This window comes from Jatropha curcas, chromosome 1, assembly GCF_041381405.1.
Source record: "Jatropha curcas cultivar XTBG-Jc1 chromosome 1, XTBG_Jcur_1.0, whole genome shotgun sequence".
NCBI classification, from domain to species: Eukaryota; Viridiplantae; Streptophyta; class Magnoliopsida; order Malpighiales; family Euphorbiaceae; genus Jatropha; species Jatropha curcas.
In genome coordinates this window covers 28477306-28495082 of record NC_143151.1, presented here as the reverse complement: position 1 = coordinate 28495082, position 17777 = coordinate 28477306, and the positions used below count along the sequence as shown (strand labels likewise).

The 17777-nt window shown below is 32.2% G+C and overlaps 3 protein-coding genes across 4 annotated transcripts; 2 read left to right on the top strand and 1 right to left on the bottom strand.

Annotated features, from left to right (window-relative positions):
- The first annotated feature begins 7794 nt into the window (after positions 1-7794).
- LOC105630171 (glutaredoxin-C1) lies at positions 7795-8599 on the top strand. The gene has a single exon (XM_012211907.4). The coding sequence runs from the start codon at positions 7874-7876 to the stop codon at positions 8255-8257; it is 384 nt and encodes a 127-aa protein (XP_012067297.1). The 5' UTR covers positions 7795-7873; the 3' UTR covers positions 8258-8599.
- Positions 8600-10745: 2146 nt separating this feature from the next.
- MUB4 (membrane-anchored ubiquitin-fold protein 4 precursor) lies at positions 10746-14657 on the top strand. Of its 2 annotated transcripts, none has more exons than XM_012211906.4 (4): positions 10746-10984; positions 11199-11396; positions 13730-13900; positions 14290-14657. In XM_012211906.4, the coding sequence occupies exons 2-4, from the start codon at positions 11267-11269 to the stop codon at positions 14343-14345; spliced, it is 357 nt and encodes a 118-aa protein (XP_012067296.1). In that variant the 5' UTR covers positions 10746-10984; positions 11199-11266; the 3' UTR covers positions 14346-14657. The 2 variants fall into 2 exon arrangements, with proteins under 2 accessions (XP_012067296.1, XP_012067295.1); XM_012211905.4 differs by having other exon boundaries at positions 10747-10984; positions 11153-11396.
- A 261-nt stretch (positions 14658-14918) lies between these two features.
- LOC105630363 (GRAS family protein RAM1) lies at positions 14919-17319 on the bottom strand. Its single transcript, XM_012212167.4, has 2 exons — positions 16408-17319; positions 14919-16296 (listed from the first exon to the last, which is right to left on the bottom strand). The coding sequence occupies exons 1-2, from the start codon at positions 17317-17319 to the stop codon at positions 15160-15162; spliced, it is 2049 nt and encodes a 682-aa protein (XP_012067557.1). The 3' UTR covers positions 14919-15159.
- Positions 17320-17777: the final 458 nt, after the last annotated feature.

Sequence of the window (17777 nt, the reverse complement as noted above, 5' to 3'; positions counted from 1 at the left end):
TTAGGATTGTAACTAAGTTTGAGGCCTTCACTTGTTACTCAGCCCTAAACTATAAACTACTTTGAAACCAAAATAATCTTATGTTTCAAAATATACGTGGTTTTGAGTATTTTAAGGAGTAATTAATAATATTTTTCTAATATTACTCTTATTTATATTAGATATATAAATACTTTCACGAATAAGTATTAATTTTGGGATAAAAGATAATTTAGTCAAATTATTATTATAACCTAGGCGAATTGTTTAATTCTTTAATTTTTGTGTAAAAATTTTAAACGACTTATATTTTAAAATAAAATGAGTAATACTCTGGCTAGTCTTGAGTTTTGGGAACCAACTTCAAACTGATTTTTCTTTTCAAATAAAAAACAGCCTCAATTGGTTTGGGTCAATTTTTTCAGTTATTAAAATCAATATCAATTTATAAGTGTTTGAAAGAGTGATTCGACATTCTTTTTTCTCAACTGAGATGAAAGATTCGATTTTTATGGATAGAGAAAATGCTCACGATGAGAACCTTACTCCTTCATAGGCCGACCTAGTGCGAGCAAGACTTAATTCTAAACTTAATTCTAAACCAGCGGGCAGAGGATATCTAAGATAAAAAAAAATAATGGGTATCAGTTTACAAGCCTCTTATTCTAAATTGATTATAAAAATAAATATTCTAGTCAATTTCAATTGAACTGATCCTAATTTAAAATCTAAGGTGTCGGAAAGTCTCAATTAAAAACCCACTTAAATGTAACTCTCTCATGTGAGAATAGAAAGAATGCAGGCACATATCCATCTACTTAATTAATTAATTAATTATTAGCAATTAAGAAACCCGAAACAGGAGTGTTGTATTATATATAATAAAAAGAAAATGGAAACATGATGAGATTAAACAAAACAACAGACAGACATTCTTTCATGACAATGTCGAAACACATGTTCAGACAAACCCACCGCCACATCCCAATACCGATACACTTTTAAGTTTCAACTCCTTTTTTTTTAATTTCTTCTTTTCATTTTCAAGATATACAAATTCAGCCATTTTTGTATTTAATTTAATTCAACTTGGTAATATATATGTTAGTTAAATAGTACTTATCCATCTTATTAAATATATGCAGGACTAGAGTGCGTATAATCTTATCCATCCTAACACAGCATAGGTATTATTATTAATTTTTTTATTACTACAACGAGCATCGTATATGATAGATGGTAAATAAGAAATATTTAAAAAAATATTTAATACATAAATTTGACTTTTACCGATTTTTCTCATAATTTTCTAAATTTTACAGGTTTTAATTATGTGTCTGCATTTTCACATTTTAACAACGAGTATTTTGCTCGTTAGAATGAAATTTGTTCCATACTCAACTCATGAGCATGTATATGGTAAATGGTAAATAAGAAATACTTTAAAAAATGTAAAAAAAATATATATATATATATAAGTTTTTTTTTTAAAAAAAGAAAAAAAGTGGTCAAGGTTGAGCTAACGTAAGCTGCTTTTGATGAGCAAATGTGAAAGACAAAAGGCTGGGAAAAGCCGTCATGTCGTTTGCTTTAACGGCCCCAGAAAAAGAAGTTGTACTGATTAAAAAAGGAAAAAAAAAAAGAGTAAGGCTTGGGTCGCAGCTTTGTAAAGTCGTGCTTGCGTCAGACTTTTGTCCTTCAGATTAAAATTAAATCATATAATAAGTTTGTATATCAATACTTTTTTTAAAAAAAAAAAAAAAAAAAAAGGACATTGCCCTGGTTGCATCAATTTGGTTCCCTTTTATTTAATTCATTGAAATTTAAAATAAATAGTAGAAAGTTAAAAATTTTAAATAAAAGATAAAAAATATTCCTTTTTCACGTGTAATATATTATTAGTCCTTCAAAAACTATAAATGCTAATTTATAGATATTTCATTTAATATGTAAAATAAATTTCGAGTCGGACCATGATATATCAACATTTTTACCTTGAAAAATTAATTTAAGACTAAAAATAAATATATTTTTTTTAATTCATTAGATGCCTTTAAGAAATCTTCTCAACTAAGTAAATGATATTTCACATTTTTACTTTTTATAATTATGTTATTTTAGTTCAAGGTGAAATTCAATTCAGGCAAGAATTGCCACCTTAATTTCTGCTGTCTTCGTACCGCCGCCCATCTCCTAGAGACTGCCGAGGCGTGTTCAGGTCAGAATTTATGTCTTTCAATAAAATTACAGAATTTGCCACTGCCCTTCTGCGACTTGATCGGACAATGTCGTACTTTTGGTCCACACGCACTCCGGTTTGACTTTCCCTCTTGTTTTTTATAAATTATTTTTTCATAATGTTAAAATTTGGAATTTTAAATACTTATATTAATTAATCTAAATTGTCAATTAATTATTTATATATATATATATATATATATATATTTAATTAAAAAAATATGAATTAATTTATTAGCATAATGATTAATATAAAGATCTTCTTGGTGAGAGGAGACAAGTTATATAATTGGAATAACCAATGCTAATTGGAACATTTGGTCTGCCATTACAAGGTAGAAATGAGTCTAATGGCTGTGTCATGACTAGAGTGGATTTAGCATCTAGTATTTTTTTAATCCATAATTAATTAATTAATTAATGACATAAAAATAATTAATAAATAGTAGTATAAAAAAATAATTTAAAGATTGGCCGACATGCAATGCATTAGCCTATCATTTTAACGGTTACCGTGAGCACACCCACTCCGGTGTTCAACGGCTTTTCGCGGCGATATTTCTATTTTGCCTTTAACTTCCCTAACACCATAATCGCATGTGCAAGCTTCCACGTATTGTTTTGTACACCATCACGTGCTTAGTAGCTATTAACTAACTTTTAATCTTTGAAGGGTAATTATTAACAAGTGAGAAAATGTAAATGTCACTAATCATAAAAGACTGTTATGAGTGTACTCCTATTGCTAGGCCAATATATACAGACAGGATGAGGAGGACTCTTAAAAAAGAAAAAAACTGCCACGTGTCAGACCCCCCAGCATATAAAAAATGATCTGGATGTATGATATGGTTACCTGAATTAGGAAACTGAAATTGAGGAACAAATAGCCATTTTGAATCTGGGTTTGTTTCACTATAAAAGGAAAAGGCAGATAACATAAAAATCTGAACAAACAAAAACCTGTTTGATCAGATCACGCTCAAACAAGAAGAAGAGGATGAGGAAAGTAAAGCCTGTTCTTTTTTTCGGTCTTTATTTGGTATTGAATTGAACCATTAAAATCCGTTGGATAAAGGAAATTATTGCATACAATCCGTACTACAAGTAATAATTTAAAACCACTCACTTGCATTTTAAGTAAACAATAGTGCAACCCTCTTCTTTTCTTTTTGGTCAACTGCAAGTGTAGACCCTTTTCTGTCTTCTTAAGTTGGCAATTGTCTCCTTCAAATTTTATCTTGAGAAATTTAGTATGAAATATTATAATCAAGCGAAATTTTAGTATTCTATTTTATCAAACTTATGAATTTAATGTATACTTTTAAGTTCGATTCAAATAGTTTTCATTTGGAGTCTGATTGATCTAATTGTTTGTCTGTTTGTATTAACTAATAGTTAAGACCAATTAGTTAAGATATCCAAACATCTTTAGAAGATGTTATTCATTTGATGAGAAATAAAAAGAAATATCAAAAATTCGAATAATCGAATATGAAGCGGCTACTTTTCAAATAATAAAAAGAAAATTAACGATTAGAGTGGAAGAAAGAGTCAGAGTCGAAAAGAGGATTCTTCAACGTACTCATAAAATAATGTGAAGAATTAAGATAGGGTTAAGATTTACTAATTATTGTTGCGAAGACATTGAAATTTTAGAAGTTACAACATTAGGAAGAGGGCTTCTATGTCAATGTGATTAACCTTAAACAAATTAAAGTTAGAGACAAAGGGCACTATCTTAAATGTGTCGCATTTTTATTGGCTTTAACAGTAGGAAATGGGGCCCCCAATTTTATCTATATAAACGTTACAAATAGGTACTTAGACCAAATAAATATTAATTAATTGAAAGAACTATCATCACCGTTTGATTAAATCCGCATGATAATCCAATGGTTGATGATGCTCGAATGTTTTGACCAGATGATCTCTTTAAAAGGGATAGATTAGACCTAAGAGACAGCTACTACGTAGTACGTACCACACTATATACTGTTGCCTATGTAATGCATGTTACTAAATAGTAGATATGTTAGAAATTTCAATCCCTTTAATTGAAAAGGAGCCCTGTCCCTCTGAACCAGAATATGCTATTTACGGATACGTTTGTTATCCTCTGTTTGGCGGTCCAGGTAATTTCCTGTTATTATAGTTCCCTATTCCAAAGGGTGAACAGATACTCATTTGTTTCCATAAAATAATTTGTAGAAAAATAATTTAGTGAAAAATAATTTATATGAAAAATATTTTTTTAAAAAATATTTTTCAAATGATTTATTTTTCGTTATTTAATTGTAATATTAACAATTAGCTAAAAATACTAAAGTGTATCTCATAAGACCATAAAAAATATTAATGATGATAGAAATTTTTAAATTTTTAAAATTTTAATTTTATTGTTAAATATGAGAATATTGAAAAAAAATTTAAACTATGAAAGTCATCGGTGGCCAATGGTGGTGGCTGGTGATAGTGGTGATCGGTGGTAAATAGTGAGCAGTAAGTTATTATCCTACAAGTTATTTTACGAAAGTAAACGGAGTCTTAATATAATACTATATAAAAACAAATATTTTCTATTAATATTAGAATATAATTTAAAATATATTACTAAAAACTTATAACATTAAAAAAATAAGAAAATAAAATTAATCCCACCTAAAAGTTCCCATATAAATGAATTACAAGAAAATGAAAAACATTTAATTAATAAATATTCACATAAAGTAGAGAATACAAATTTAATTTTTAAAAAATGTATTTATCGAAAAAGTAAAAAATTTTTACAATCTATGAGTTGAAATAGAAATGTAAACGCACCGAATCGAGCTCAAACAGCTTGCAAGCCAACTCGACTCATTTACACCTATAAATTAAAATAAATTACACTTATTCATTTAAAAAAGAAAAATCTAAATCTCAATCAATCAACAATATTAATTAAAGTTTAATAATATTAATTATTTAAGGATGCAATTTCTTATGGTATCCTTTAAAAAAAAAAAAAAAAAAGAATCGCTAGATATTTGATTAAAAAATTACTATATATTTGAATACATGTGAGGGAGAGACTGTATTTTATATATTATATAAAAATAATAAGAAGATTAAAAAGAGTTAGAAAAAGAAGCCGACAAGCATAATCGAATAAGATCGTTCTTTTTCATCACCCATCTTTCATACTCAAAAACATACCCTTCCTTCCTTCCTTCTCTTCCTCTCTGCAAAAAGCTGATACCCCTAATCCTAAACACTCAATACCCACTTTCTCCTTTTCCTCTTTTAACCCCACACTACCTTCGTACGGACTTCTCCTTCTTTTTAAGCTCTATATTTTTCTGCCCTTTCTTAAATGTTATTACTAATTCATTTAATTAATTAAAAGTTTACTGCTTCACATTGGACATGCCTCGTACATGTTTAAGCATATATGAGGCATGCGTGCTGTGAGCCATGGGAGCTAACCGTGTGTCTATCTATCCATTATAATTAATTTTATAATTTTTAATAATTAATAATTAAATTTGACTCTCTTTTTTTTTTTAAACTCCAATCTCCAAGCATATATTCATAAATTTTTATACACAGCTAAATTAGAATTTGTGCTTAATTAGTATCTATATCCACTTTGTTTTAGAAGAATTTTGAAAATTTCCATTCCTAATATAAATGTGGAGTAACACCTAACTTCCATTTAAAAAATTAAGTTTGTATTAACTCAGACGTGATTTCCTTATTCATTTAAACGTGAAGAGTGTAAAGTGTCAAGTTATTTATTTATTATTATTGTTATTATTTGAGAAAAAAAATATGGAATTTGAGTTATTTTATGATAGAAAATTTCACTAATTGTATAAAGATTATCTCTTTTATATAATTTTATAATATTATTTCGACTCGTTTAACACGGACCAAAAAGAAATTATACCGTAGTCAAACTTACTTATTCTCTTTAAGCTGTACATGAAAGATTATACCTAGCTAATGGAAATATCTAAAGCGACAGGGATCGAGACCTTATACCCCATCAGGGATATTTTTCTAGTGATTTTGTTCCCTCAGTATATATAATTAACTAATATACATTATCTTGGCGGAAGAAAAGTAAAAAAGAACCTAAGTATTCATATATTCTCATATAATAAAGAAAAATTTCAAATTGACGAAATATTTTATCTAATACAGTTTGTTTAAATAAATAGAGTCATGAAATCGATATATTGAAAATAATTTTTAACGTAATCATTTTTTCGATACGGAGTTTGGAAAGATTGACGATGGATGTAATAGTAAAAAAAAATTATAATTTTTTTTCTAGGCTTTTAAAGAATTCTTCAATATATATATATATATAGAAACCGTCCAAATCAAAACAAAACATATGCCATAATTATAAGTTAGCATCAAAGGCCATGAGATTAAGAATATTATCAATCCATTGTTTTGCAAACCCACATGCTCAAGAGTATCAGTATTATTCGACCTTATCTATTCTTTAACCGAAGGAGCAACGCAAAAGAAAAATTAAGATTTAGTTTAATAATTAATGGTAATTAAATTAATATAGGGATTAAAAAAACTGTTGTCTAAAATACTAATATAGTGAAATCTCATTTTGACCCTTCAATGTGAAGCGAAAACTAGAGGCGAGTAGGGGGAGAACTGGAAAGGGAGGCCCAACGAGACGTGGAGCTGATAGGGTCCCAAGAGAAGGGGCTAAAATGCGCATGAAGGTCGCGTCAGCAAAAAGAAACAAAGGTCTGTGACGGCCACGTTCCTTTGCTCCATATACTATTATTATTATTATTTTTAGATAATTTGATCTATATATTATTAAAATAAAATAATTAAATTAAATTCGTGTAGTGGGGCCGACAAGAACGACTGGAACAGCCGTCTATTAACCAATAACTCCCTTCTCATAAAGCCTGTTCTTCATGTCTCTCCAGGGTTATACTGTTTCTCTACCAAATAAATTACTTTTAATCTTTATGTTTCTTTTTAAAAAAATAAAAAAAGGAAACCTTAAATTTTTTGCTAAAAATTCTGTACTTAAATTTATTTATATTTTTCGACCAATTTAATTCATATCAGTTATTTATAGGTATTAACCCGCACACACGGTGCGGGAAAACCACCAGGATCAATATATATTCTTAAATTTAATGACAATATATAAAGACATAAATTAATTAAAAAAATCTTAATCCCTTCATATATAAGAAGATAATTCCAATAATTCATTAAACCAAAATTAATGACGTCACGCATTATATATATATATTTTTGGTGGAACTGGAACCTGGAAAGTGTCTCTTTGAAGTGCAAGATGACAAAGCTCATAAAGCTTAAAGAAGCCTTTTTACTCAAGAAAATCTCTTTCTTTGGCATGCGTTTGAGTCGCTGACGACTACATGACAAACCAACCTTTTAATTACCAAACTACCCCCTCAAATTTCTTTATTGCAAATATTATTATAAATAAAAAAAAATAAAATAAAATCATGATTCCATTCCTTTACTTCTTCTCCTTCACCCCTATAAATATCACCATCTCTTTGCATATCCTTCCACACCAAAACCTTTCACTTTCATCCTTCACAACTCTAAACAATTACTCTTTCTGTTTCTTGACAAAAAAGAAAAAAAAAAAATGTACCAAACAGAGTCATCATGGGGTTCTTACATGCCGCCGAGAAACATCGGCAGCTCCGGCGGTGACCCATTAGAACGTATAGAAAGTTTAGCTTCTGAGAATGCGGTGGTGATCTTTAGCATAAGCACGTGCTGCATGTGCCATGCTATAAAGAGGCTGTTTTGTGGTATGGGAGTTAACCCTACAGTCCACGAGCTTGATCAAGACCCAAGGGGGAAAGAAATGGAGAAAGCTCTTATGCGGCTTCTTGGAAGTTCTTCAGCTGTTCCTGTTGTTTTTATTGGTGGTAAACTTGTTGGTGCGATGGATAGAGTTATGGCTTCTCATATTAATGGTTCTCTTGTTCCTCTTCTTAAACAGGCTGGTGCTCTTTGGCTTTGATGATATTTTACAAGAAAAAGAAAATGACTTGATATATATAGTAAAGAAAAGCAGAGGAAGAGGAGGACTTGTACTTGGAGTTTAGCAGTCTAGCTAGCTCGTCTATTTTGCATACACTAATCACTCACGTGTTAGCTTTCTTTCTTTTGGGTTTCTTCTTCCTATCGCTGACCTATTTTTCTACATATGGGTCCCTTGGTTTGCTTGTGTTTTTCACTAATCTGAGTCTTTTAAGAGAAATGTAATCGCTCCCTCCTCTGTATAGAAAGAAAAATGAAAAAAAAAAAAAATTATATGTTTACTTGTTATTGCTGTTAATGTTGGCTTCTTTTATTTCTTTAACTGAAAGCATTATGATTGTTAATTTTTTGCCTATAATTTTTCAAAAGAAGGGTGAAAATTTTACCTCCGGATAACACACTACCTTTACGGTGGTGGTGGTGGTGCTCCTTCTCCATTTCATGTATCAACCGGATACTGACAGTACCAGTTACTACATTATGTTCATCGACCGTCGATTATAGGTAGGTGGGAAACAGATTGTCCGAAGTTGATGGGGTGGGTCCATTTGGGTGTTGCCGGTACATGCCGTGATTTAACTTGACCTGAAAGAACCTTTCCACGACGCACGGTCTGAGGGTTTGGAAGCCAAAAGTGTGAAAGAAATGGAGCCTTTTCACCAACTGATGTTTCGTCCGTACAACAGAGGTTCCATGGCTATGAAACATGGTCCACCTCTACTGTGTTCAGGGCTTGCACACGTGTCAGCTTTCAACCTTTATTTTTTTTAATAGTTCTGTCAAAAAATTAATTAATGCGAATCAAAGTCTTAATCTCTTATATTAGAAGAATAAATCTTATCATTAAATCAGGTCGAATATTGTACTTTTTATTGAGTCATTACTTTGGTTATTTATTTTTCAAGAATTTCCCATGTGCCTAAAAGTAATGTCTTCAACATTTGAACTACTATTCTAAGTGCTTGCTAAATATAATACGACACATATTTACAATACGACATGGGCTTAAAAGGCTAATTTAGTCCTTTTGATTCTCAAACTTGCTCAGGTAAAAAAAAAAATCTTTTAGCCAAACTTTCCTGTTAAACCGTTGTATCTAAAGTTCATGGACTCGATTGATCTAAATTTATGCCGGATAGAATTACGAGAATAAAACGTTTTCGTTCGAATGTTTAAATGTAGAGAATTAGAATTCCAGACCTCTAATTCACTCCTTAAAAGTGCTTTTAGCCTAACTTTGTATTTTTTTAATTTTTGATTAGGTTAATAATGTAATAATTTTATCATTAAAATTAAAAAGCTAAAGTATATTTGTATATTTCACTTAAAACAAAAAAATTAATACTTGTCATTTTATCATTTCAAATTGCAACAAAAAATTTTTGAATTCAAATAAAATTATGAGATGAAGATCAATCTGTTTTTCTTTTTTTATTTTCTTTTTACAAGCCAACAAAAATTTATGTATATGTAAAATTTTTATTCAATCTTAAATAATAAAATTTATATTAAACTCTTTCATAATTCATTGCAATCTCCAATAGAAATTAACATCAGAAACCAAGTTTGAAAATTTTAATTAAATTGTAAAAAATCGAAATTAATTTTCAAGTAATAAAATTATTAAAAACATAATATTTTATTTTATTATTTTTGGAAAAAAATGGGTTGAAGTCAAAATAGAAAAATCATGTATTAATTTGGATCAAACGAAATCTTTTGGACCCAATTGGACATGCTCGAAAATTATAAGGGCTTAATTGTCCTTTAAGCCGTACATCTGAACATCCCATACCGTACATATAAGCACGTCATTTTGGGCCCTTGAATGGGCCATCTCTCAATTATGAACACATATACTGTTACTAATGTTAGGTTTCAACAGTTCCTCTCTCTAAGCCCATTGGCTGTCCCCTTGATCTATTTGTGATTGGACAGCTCATGAACCCCAAATATGATAAGAAAGAGAATAATATGTTCGGAATCCAGAGCCCAAAAATGTGGCCCATAAGCCATCCATATAGGTTTTGTTTATTAATTATTTATTTAGTTATCAAAGCAGTTGGCCCACTTAGCCCATATATCATTTCATTTCCCAAAGAAAAAACCACGCGCCGAACGGTTTGCGTGACAACTACTAAAGCACTTATTGCGCTCATAATAGTGCTATAATTAGCGGTCACGCCGACGTGTTCACCGACCGCGTTAAATTTCTCACATGCAACTGTTTTTTTTTTTGAGTCAGTGTGAAAGACTGAACAAAAAGACACGCGCAACCAATCTCCTGTTCACCCCGTAAAACACTTGGTCAAATACAACCAATAAAAATGTACCACGTAGTACATCGGGAAAGAAAGTGGAACCTAATTGGCTAGAATTAGTTCAAAGAAATGGTTGCTGTATTAGAAGGAGAAAACTCCAACTGGCTAAAATGCATCTTTTGTACTGGAACTATATATACAATTACTGAGAGCATTCTGAGCTCGAATTCTGTAAAGAAAAAAAAAAAATTTATAAAAGGAAAAACTCTCTCTTACTCTTTCTCTCTCAAAGGAGTAGGAAATTGAAAAGGCAAAGAGAAAGAAAAATTTTATAGCTTCGAGATCGGGACTAGGCTTAGGGTTTCTCTTTGATATCTGTTATTTTGTTTTTTTTTTCTGTATTTGTGGCTCTCATAAACCCTAGAGAACAGCTACTTACTGGAAAGGTAATTGTTTGGTTTAATTTTATGATTAGTTCAGTAATTGCTGATTATTTTGTTTATATCGCACTAACAGTTTGTTCTGCTTGGTTTTAGAAAAAGGAAATGAAAATTCAATACTGAATTGAAATTAAACAGTGTGTTAATTTGATTGTAATTTGATTTTGTATGTAGGAGTTTGGATTGGGTGGTAATTGTTGGTTTGGATTGAACTGGATAGGTTTTTCAGACAAGTGTTTTGTTGTTGCGGACTTTTTGGTTTTGAAGTGGTGAAGAAAGAAAGCTGAAATGCCGGAGGAGGACCTGGTAGAGCTTAAATTCAGATTGTATGATGGATCGGATATTGGTCCATTTAGGTATTCGCCAGCATCCACTGTGGCTATGCTTAAGGAGAGAGTCGTCACTGAGTGGCCTAAAGGTCAGGATTTTTTTTAAGTCTTTGTTTAATATAATTTTTAACTGTCTCTTTTTCAAAAGAATAAGAGAAATTGTTATTTCATTTTGGTCCTAGGAGTTGATTATATTGAGAATTTGAATTGACTGGATAGGCGATTTTGGTTTATGTTAACTTTTTTTTTGTTTATATAAACATTTTTGAATTGATATCGAATTGGGCCTTCTTTTTTTGTACATCCTTTTTTTAAGTATTAAATGCTTAAATCCACAAACAACGATTAGTCCCTCTGTGGATTGTTGTCCCTTAGCTGTTCGAGTTGAATTATATTGACTGGTTCCATTTTGGCAAGTATACTAGGAAAATTTGTTTGTCTTATGTTTGGATACGGCAGTAAATCAGTACGTGGGGACACGTGTGTCAGGATTCAGTTAAATTATTATATAGGGTCTCTTCCTGGATATGCTTGGTCTTGGTTTTAGTTTAAAATATGCGATATTTGAATGCTGATAATATACTTGCATGGGTGAATTTCCTCCTGTATTCAATATTTTAAACCAGCTTAACTATTCATCTTGTTTGGTAACGTTACTTTCATCTTTCCAATTCCGTCAATTATCATGTTGTCAAACTTAGTTTAAAAGCTCACTTCTCTCATGTATTCATTTGCCTTATGCTTCAATCTTATTTTTGTCTAGACTAATTGCTGGCATATACAAGCTTCTTTTCAATAGCATCCAAATAAAATATTCAAATTATGATATTTTGCTATGTGTTTTTGCATCCAGACTAAATGTTTATGCAGATTATTTCTTTGCAAATGAACTCTACTTTATCTGAAAATAATGATTTTGGTCATAATCATGTGTTTAAGTGGAAGTTGGTTTTGGTTCCCTCTTGAGACTCCTATTCTTTTGTTGCAAGGCCCTTGTGTTAAGAAAGCATGAGAGGCAAATCACTGTTGGCTGCCTGCAATTGTGTGGACTATCATGAGCTCATCTTCCCACCCCCTTTCTTTTTTAGGCAGGGTAGGGAGTATAGTTTTACCAAGTTTCATCCTGCAAATGTCTCTGTAAATCCTCCTATACACCTAAAAACTTGGTGTCTGGAACATGTCCTGTTCATTTAGAATTTGAATTTTGGCCATAGCCAAACATATCTATATCAAATCATCTTTCCAGATTGTACTCTGTTTTTTTCTTTCACATTGTGTTGAATTATATTTGAGTTTTAAAGTGATCAAAGTAATTGTTGCAGAATTCTGTAAGTGTCGGCTTCTCTGAATGTTTATTTTATCTGTGTGTCCCGATATTTAATCTGTCCTTGGGGAAGACAAAACCAAATTGGATCCAGAAGGACATAATTTTGTGGTCTTTGGCATTAAACTTGGCTTGGTTCTATTTGCCTGTTTTACATTATGCTAATGATATGTTTGTGATATTAGGAGACAGGAACATGCAAATTGATTACCTTTATAGGTACTTTCCTTCGTTAGGAAGGGGACATTGTTGAAGAGCCTTCCCTTCAGCAATAATATTGTATTTCCTTGTTAGTTTTAACTTTTAACAATTTATCTTTATGTTTTGCTTGGACCTACCTGGCTTATCTTCTGAAAAGCTTGACTTGGCAGTGGATAATCTCCTTTGACTCAGGCCCAGCCTGATTGAGGCCTGCCTCCAAAGTGGGCAATCTCCCAATTTGTGTTTGTCAAGCTCATCTTATCAACAAGATATATTATTTTACACATTTTTTTATTGTATTCGAATGGGCTTGGTCAAAGGCATATTCCCAAATTGTCAGGCTGGGTTTGGCTAAACAAGTATATTTAAAATTCCTTCCCTCCAAGTCATCAAACACTTTCTTTTCCTCTGAATTCAGAGACGTAGCATGAGGGTGACTGGGTGACATTGGGTTAGGTCAAATGCTTGTGGGCTCAGAAAACCAGAACTCTGGAAAAATGTTTCTTATTACCACTGGATGAAATAAAGGGCTCTTAGTTTTGTTAATGTCAGTTGTTAATAATTATATTTGGAGAGTGAAGTGGTGATTGTAAGGCTTGTTTTCTACCTTCATCTTTTTTTTGTGAGGCTGGGTTGCTCTGGAAGTTAGGTATCGTCTAAGTTAAATACTTCTGCTTTTCTTTCAATTGCATGATCTGATTGTGATTGATATTAGTCATCAAACATTCGTAAGAAAAGAAAAAGAAAGGAAAAATGGAGGATGGGGTATTTTTTTTGGGTTCACATTCATGGCTTGCAATTCTTTCTGTTGGCTTTTAAATGCTTGTTCTATGCATAATTTACTTTTGACTATTAGTTTCATCTTCTTGAGAAAACTGAACTTTCTGATTTGTGTAGATAAGAAAATTGCACCCAAGGCAGCAAATGACATCAAATTGATAAATGCTGGAAAAATTTTGGAAAACAGCAAGACCGTTGGCCAATGTAGGGTTCCTTTCGGGGAGCTTCCAAAAGGGGTTATAACCATGCATGTAGTTGTGCAGCCATCTTTAGTCAAAGCTAAAACAGGTAGGCCTATATGTTTGCTAGGATTTTATTTTTACCCTATGACACTGTTCAGTGTAGAGTTATTTTGATAATTGTTACTCTTATGCGTTATAGCTACCTTTATCTTGATAGTAGTTGCTTTATGTGGTTGTGTTTGGCTGGAATCCACTTAAATGAAATAAAAGTCAAAGAATATTATGCATTTAGTAGTCAGATCATGTTATCGAAAATATATAAGATCGCTTCCCTGATGCTGTAAAAGAAAACATTATCATGAAAACGTGAATATGCAAAAGTTAACAGTCATTCATATGAAAACCTCTATGAGTCTAATTTCTGATGAGATATAGAAGTTGAGATTTGCTTTCTTCTCAGTTATAGAGACTTGTTTACTTTATATGTTTAAACAGAGAAAAAGGTGGATGAGGCCCCAAGGAAAAATTTCTGTTCATGCTCTATATTGTAAGAGAAAAGACAAGATCCATTCAGTTCTAAGCTTGTGAGGTTGCGTTGGAGTTGCTAGGATCTCATGGCCATGGATACTGGTTGCTGGAAAGATAATAATTTGTAAAATGGTGCCATTCACCTAGTGCCTCAATTCGAGGTCATTTCTTTGTAACTATATGCTGGTGATGATGTATTTGTGTTCTATAAAGTCGCGTGTTTCTGTATTTCTACATGTTCTTATAATTTCTTTTATACAAGGCCTTGGGTTCGGACAGTTTCTCAGGCATATTATTTAATGGAACCTGTTATGTCTTCCACTCTTGATTACCAACCTGAAATATGTCTTTTACGACCTATTTTTTCAATTTCTGGAACTGTAATGTTTCTTCTCAAGGTTAATTTTTATCTTCTTTTCCATCTTCCAAACATTGTTCTTTTTGGCTTTTTGACTTCTGTATGTGAAAACCACTGTAAGCCTTACAAAAATAAAAGTCATTGCATGAAGTATTTTTCTAAATTAATTACTCTCTCTAATTATTCAAAAAACCAAAATTTGGTAGATATTTAAATAATTAATTAATATAAACCTAATCATAATTTATTTTTTTTCATTCTAATAATAAAAAACAGACATCTTTTTCCATATCATCCCTTTTCTCATATCTTGGCACTTGCGTTGTTCTTTTTTGGATAATATATGTGCATATATGTTTGTCTTTTACTTATAGCTAAGGAACCAACAAACTGAAAACCTCAAATAACAAACAAAAGAAGCCCCAAGGCAAGAATACACGTGAAAAGATTTAAAAAAAAAAAAAAAAATATCAGTGTCATCAGCATCGCCATGCAGAAGCAGCAACTAGAGCTCTATCTTGCCACCCTAAAAGCAAACAACCCTTATCTTCTGTCAATCTGTACCCATCACAAGAATACAAACCCAACAATATTCTTGACTGAGTTACTGCATTTGCACTGAGTGGCACCCCCTTAAACCCTTTTCCTTCCATTAACTTTCTCCATTTCTCCAATCTTTCATGTCTTTCTGTTCTTTCCGCTCCTTCACATGCTACTATATTCCTTATTTCCGGTGCGAATATGTACTGCTCCAATTTCGCTCTCTGCGCAGAATCCGGTGGGAACGTCGCGTCTAATGAGTCAAATATTGCTGAGTAATAATGCAACGCTTCAAGAAATCTTCCTAAAAAGTATGGTCCGTTATGACTTGCTTCTCGTTCTACTAGGGTTACTATATTCGGCGCTTGGTCACGTATCATGGCTAATAAATTACCAAGACAGTTAGCCGGAACGCGGTGGAGCCGGTTAACGGAGTTAACGGCGAGAGCTTCACCGACTCTTCTGTTAAACATATGGGGTTTTAGATTATCTAATTCTTCTGCTACAGGATGATACTCGAATGGAACGTGCAGTGAGTGAGCTAACTCTGTTAAGCACCGACCCGTTTCTCTTACGCTTTCTATGCTGGACCCAACCCCTGTTATTCGAAGAAATGGAGCTCCGCCGGGTCTTGCTGCTAATGCTTGCATGAAAGCTGGCCATTGATAGCCTTGAAGGATATCTAAGTCAATGACATGAACGCGTTCTTCCGCTTCGAATGCTTCGAAAATGGCTTGATTAGCGGTGAAATGAGCAAATTTCACATAGGGGCAAGCTTGGTAGAGGATTTGGTAGATCTTGAGGATTTCCAAGGAGTTTGGAGGGTAAGGAGAGAAGGGTTTTGTAGAAGAAGTGGAATTTGTATTAGTATTGGGCTTAGCTGTCAGAGTTGCAGCAAGTCTAGCACTTAAGGCTTCAGTGAAAAAAGAAGCAACTCTTTGCATGGAATCTCCAAGAGGTGAAACCACTCGATTTAGATGGTGCAGATATTTTCTTGCTAACATGTAGTCTTCTTTGGCTACTGCCTCTGCACATGCAAGGAGAAGGTGTACTAGTTCAAGCCCACTGTCTTGTTCCTGAGTTAAAAAAATTATATATCAACTTAATGAACAAATACATAATATGGATAAATAATTAATATTGAATTTAATATCATAATTAACAATAAATACATAATAGGGATTCACCTGCTCCGAACCAATAGGGAAAGGAGACATCAAGCTATGGTTAAAATTCTGCTGTTGCTGCTCTGGAAGTGCTGTTGCTACTGGTGGCAGCGGAGCCGGCGGCGTTGTTGACGGTGGTGGTGGTTGTTTCTCCAGTTGTTCTTGTTGCAGTTGTTGAGAAAGAGAAGTCATTTGATAAATATCTCTGTCCTGAGATCTTACTGAAGAGTTTTCACTAACCGAAGCACCAAACCTGGAAGAAGGATTATGCATGTCCAAACAATCCAAAACTGCAGGAATTGAGGTTTCAATATCAAAAGAATTTGCACTATTCCCAGTTGAAAACCTACTAGGTTGATACCCTCCACTAATAATTCCATCTCTCTGATTATTATTATTAGCATAATCATCCAAGAAATCTTCAAAAGCAGGCAAAGAAGAAAGACTCTCAATTTGCATAAATTGATTGTTGTTATTATTATTATTATTATTATTATTTGGAGAGTTAAATACTCTATGCAAAGGACTTTGCCCTCTTCCTTTAAGACTATTATTAGTAGCAGTAAGCTGAGATAAATATTGTCGCGGAGGCGAACAACCCGAAATGCTTTGCCCTTGCGTTGAATGAACATAACTATAATTACAACTCCAAGCTTGTGGAGATGGTAAGTTCCTCACTGGAGATAATATCATGAAATCGGAATCCAAATGATCGGAGAAAAATGTTTCCCACATGGAACTATCCGGTGACTGAACTTCAACATCTCCATCCAACTCATATTTCACTGCAGGGAAAGTAAGGTTTGGTGGAGCTAAGTGATTATTGTGTTCTAACTCAGAAGAAGATAGTAATGTTTTATTTTTCAACTCGGAAGAAACTGATGAGCTTTCACTTTTGATTGAACCCATTCTTCCACAAACAGAATTGATCATTCCTCAATTGAGTTTTCTCTGATTAATATTTGGTATAAACATTGGTGGGTATGGTTTAATTTAGATAGAAGAAGCTAATTAGAGAGTGTTTTTTCTCTTTTTATTTCAAAAAAATTGTCTTTTTGTACAGTTTGGAGTTGAAAAAGAAAGAAGAATGTGACAAAAATTATGTTAATTTCACTTAATTGGAGCTTTGTGAGTAAACACCTCCAATATTATCACCTTTACAAGGTTTATAAGCTGTTTCCTAGAGGTTTAATTTTGTCATCTTGGGTTATCTGTCTATAACTCTACTTTGGGAAAGCCTGTGATTGCACTACTTGACAATTTCTTTATAGGGCCCCACTTTCCTTGGGCCGGCCCAATTGAGAAACAAGGAACTAGGGAATTTATGGAGGTTTAATTTTAATTAAAAAAAATCATAAAAGGGCATATTCAATATAATTAAAAATCAAATA

Coding starts and splice junctions, on each gene's coding strand:
- LOC105630171 (XM_012211907.4), top strand. CDS start 7,874: ATGTACCAAACAGAGTCATCATGGGGTTCTTACATGCCGCCGAGAAAC.
- MUB4 (XM_012211906.4), top strand. CDS start 11,267: ATGCCGGAGGAGGACCTGGTAGAGCTTAAATTCAGATTGTATGATGGA. Junction 11,397..13,729: donor CGTCACTGAGTGGCCTAAAG/GTCAGGATTTTT, acceptor TGATTTGTGTAG/ATAAGAAAATTGCACCCAAG. Junction 13,901..14,289: donor TTTAGTCAAAGCTAAAACAG/GTAGGCCTATAT, acceptor ATGTTTAAACAG/AGAAAAAGGTGGATGAGGCC.
- LOC105630363 (XM_012212167.4), bottom strand. CDS start 17,319: ATGATCAATTCTGTTTGTGGAAGAATGGGTTCAATCAAAAGTGAAAGC. Junction 16,297..16,407: donor TCCCTATTGGTTCGGAGCAG/GTGAATCCCTAT, acceptor TTTTTAACTCAG/GAACAAGACAGTGGGCTTGA.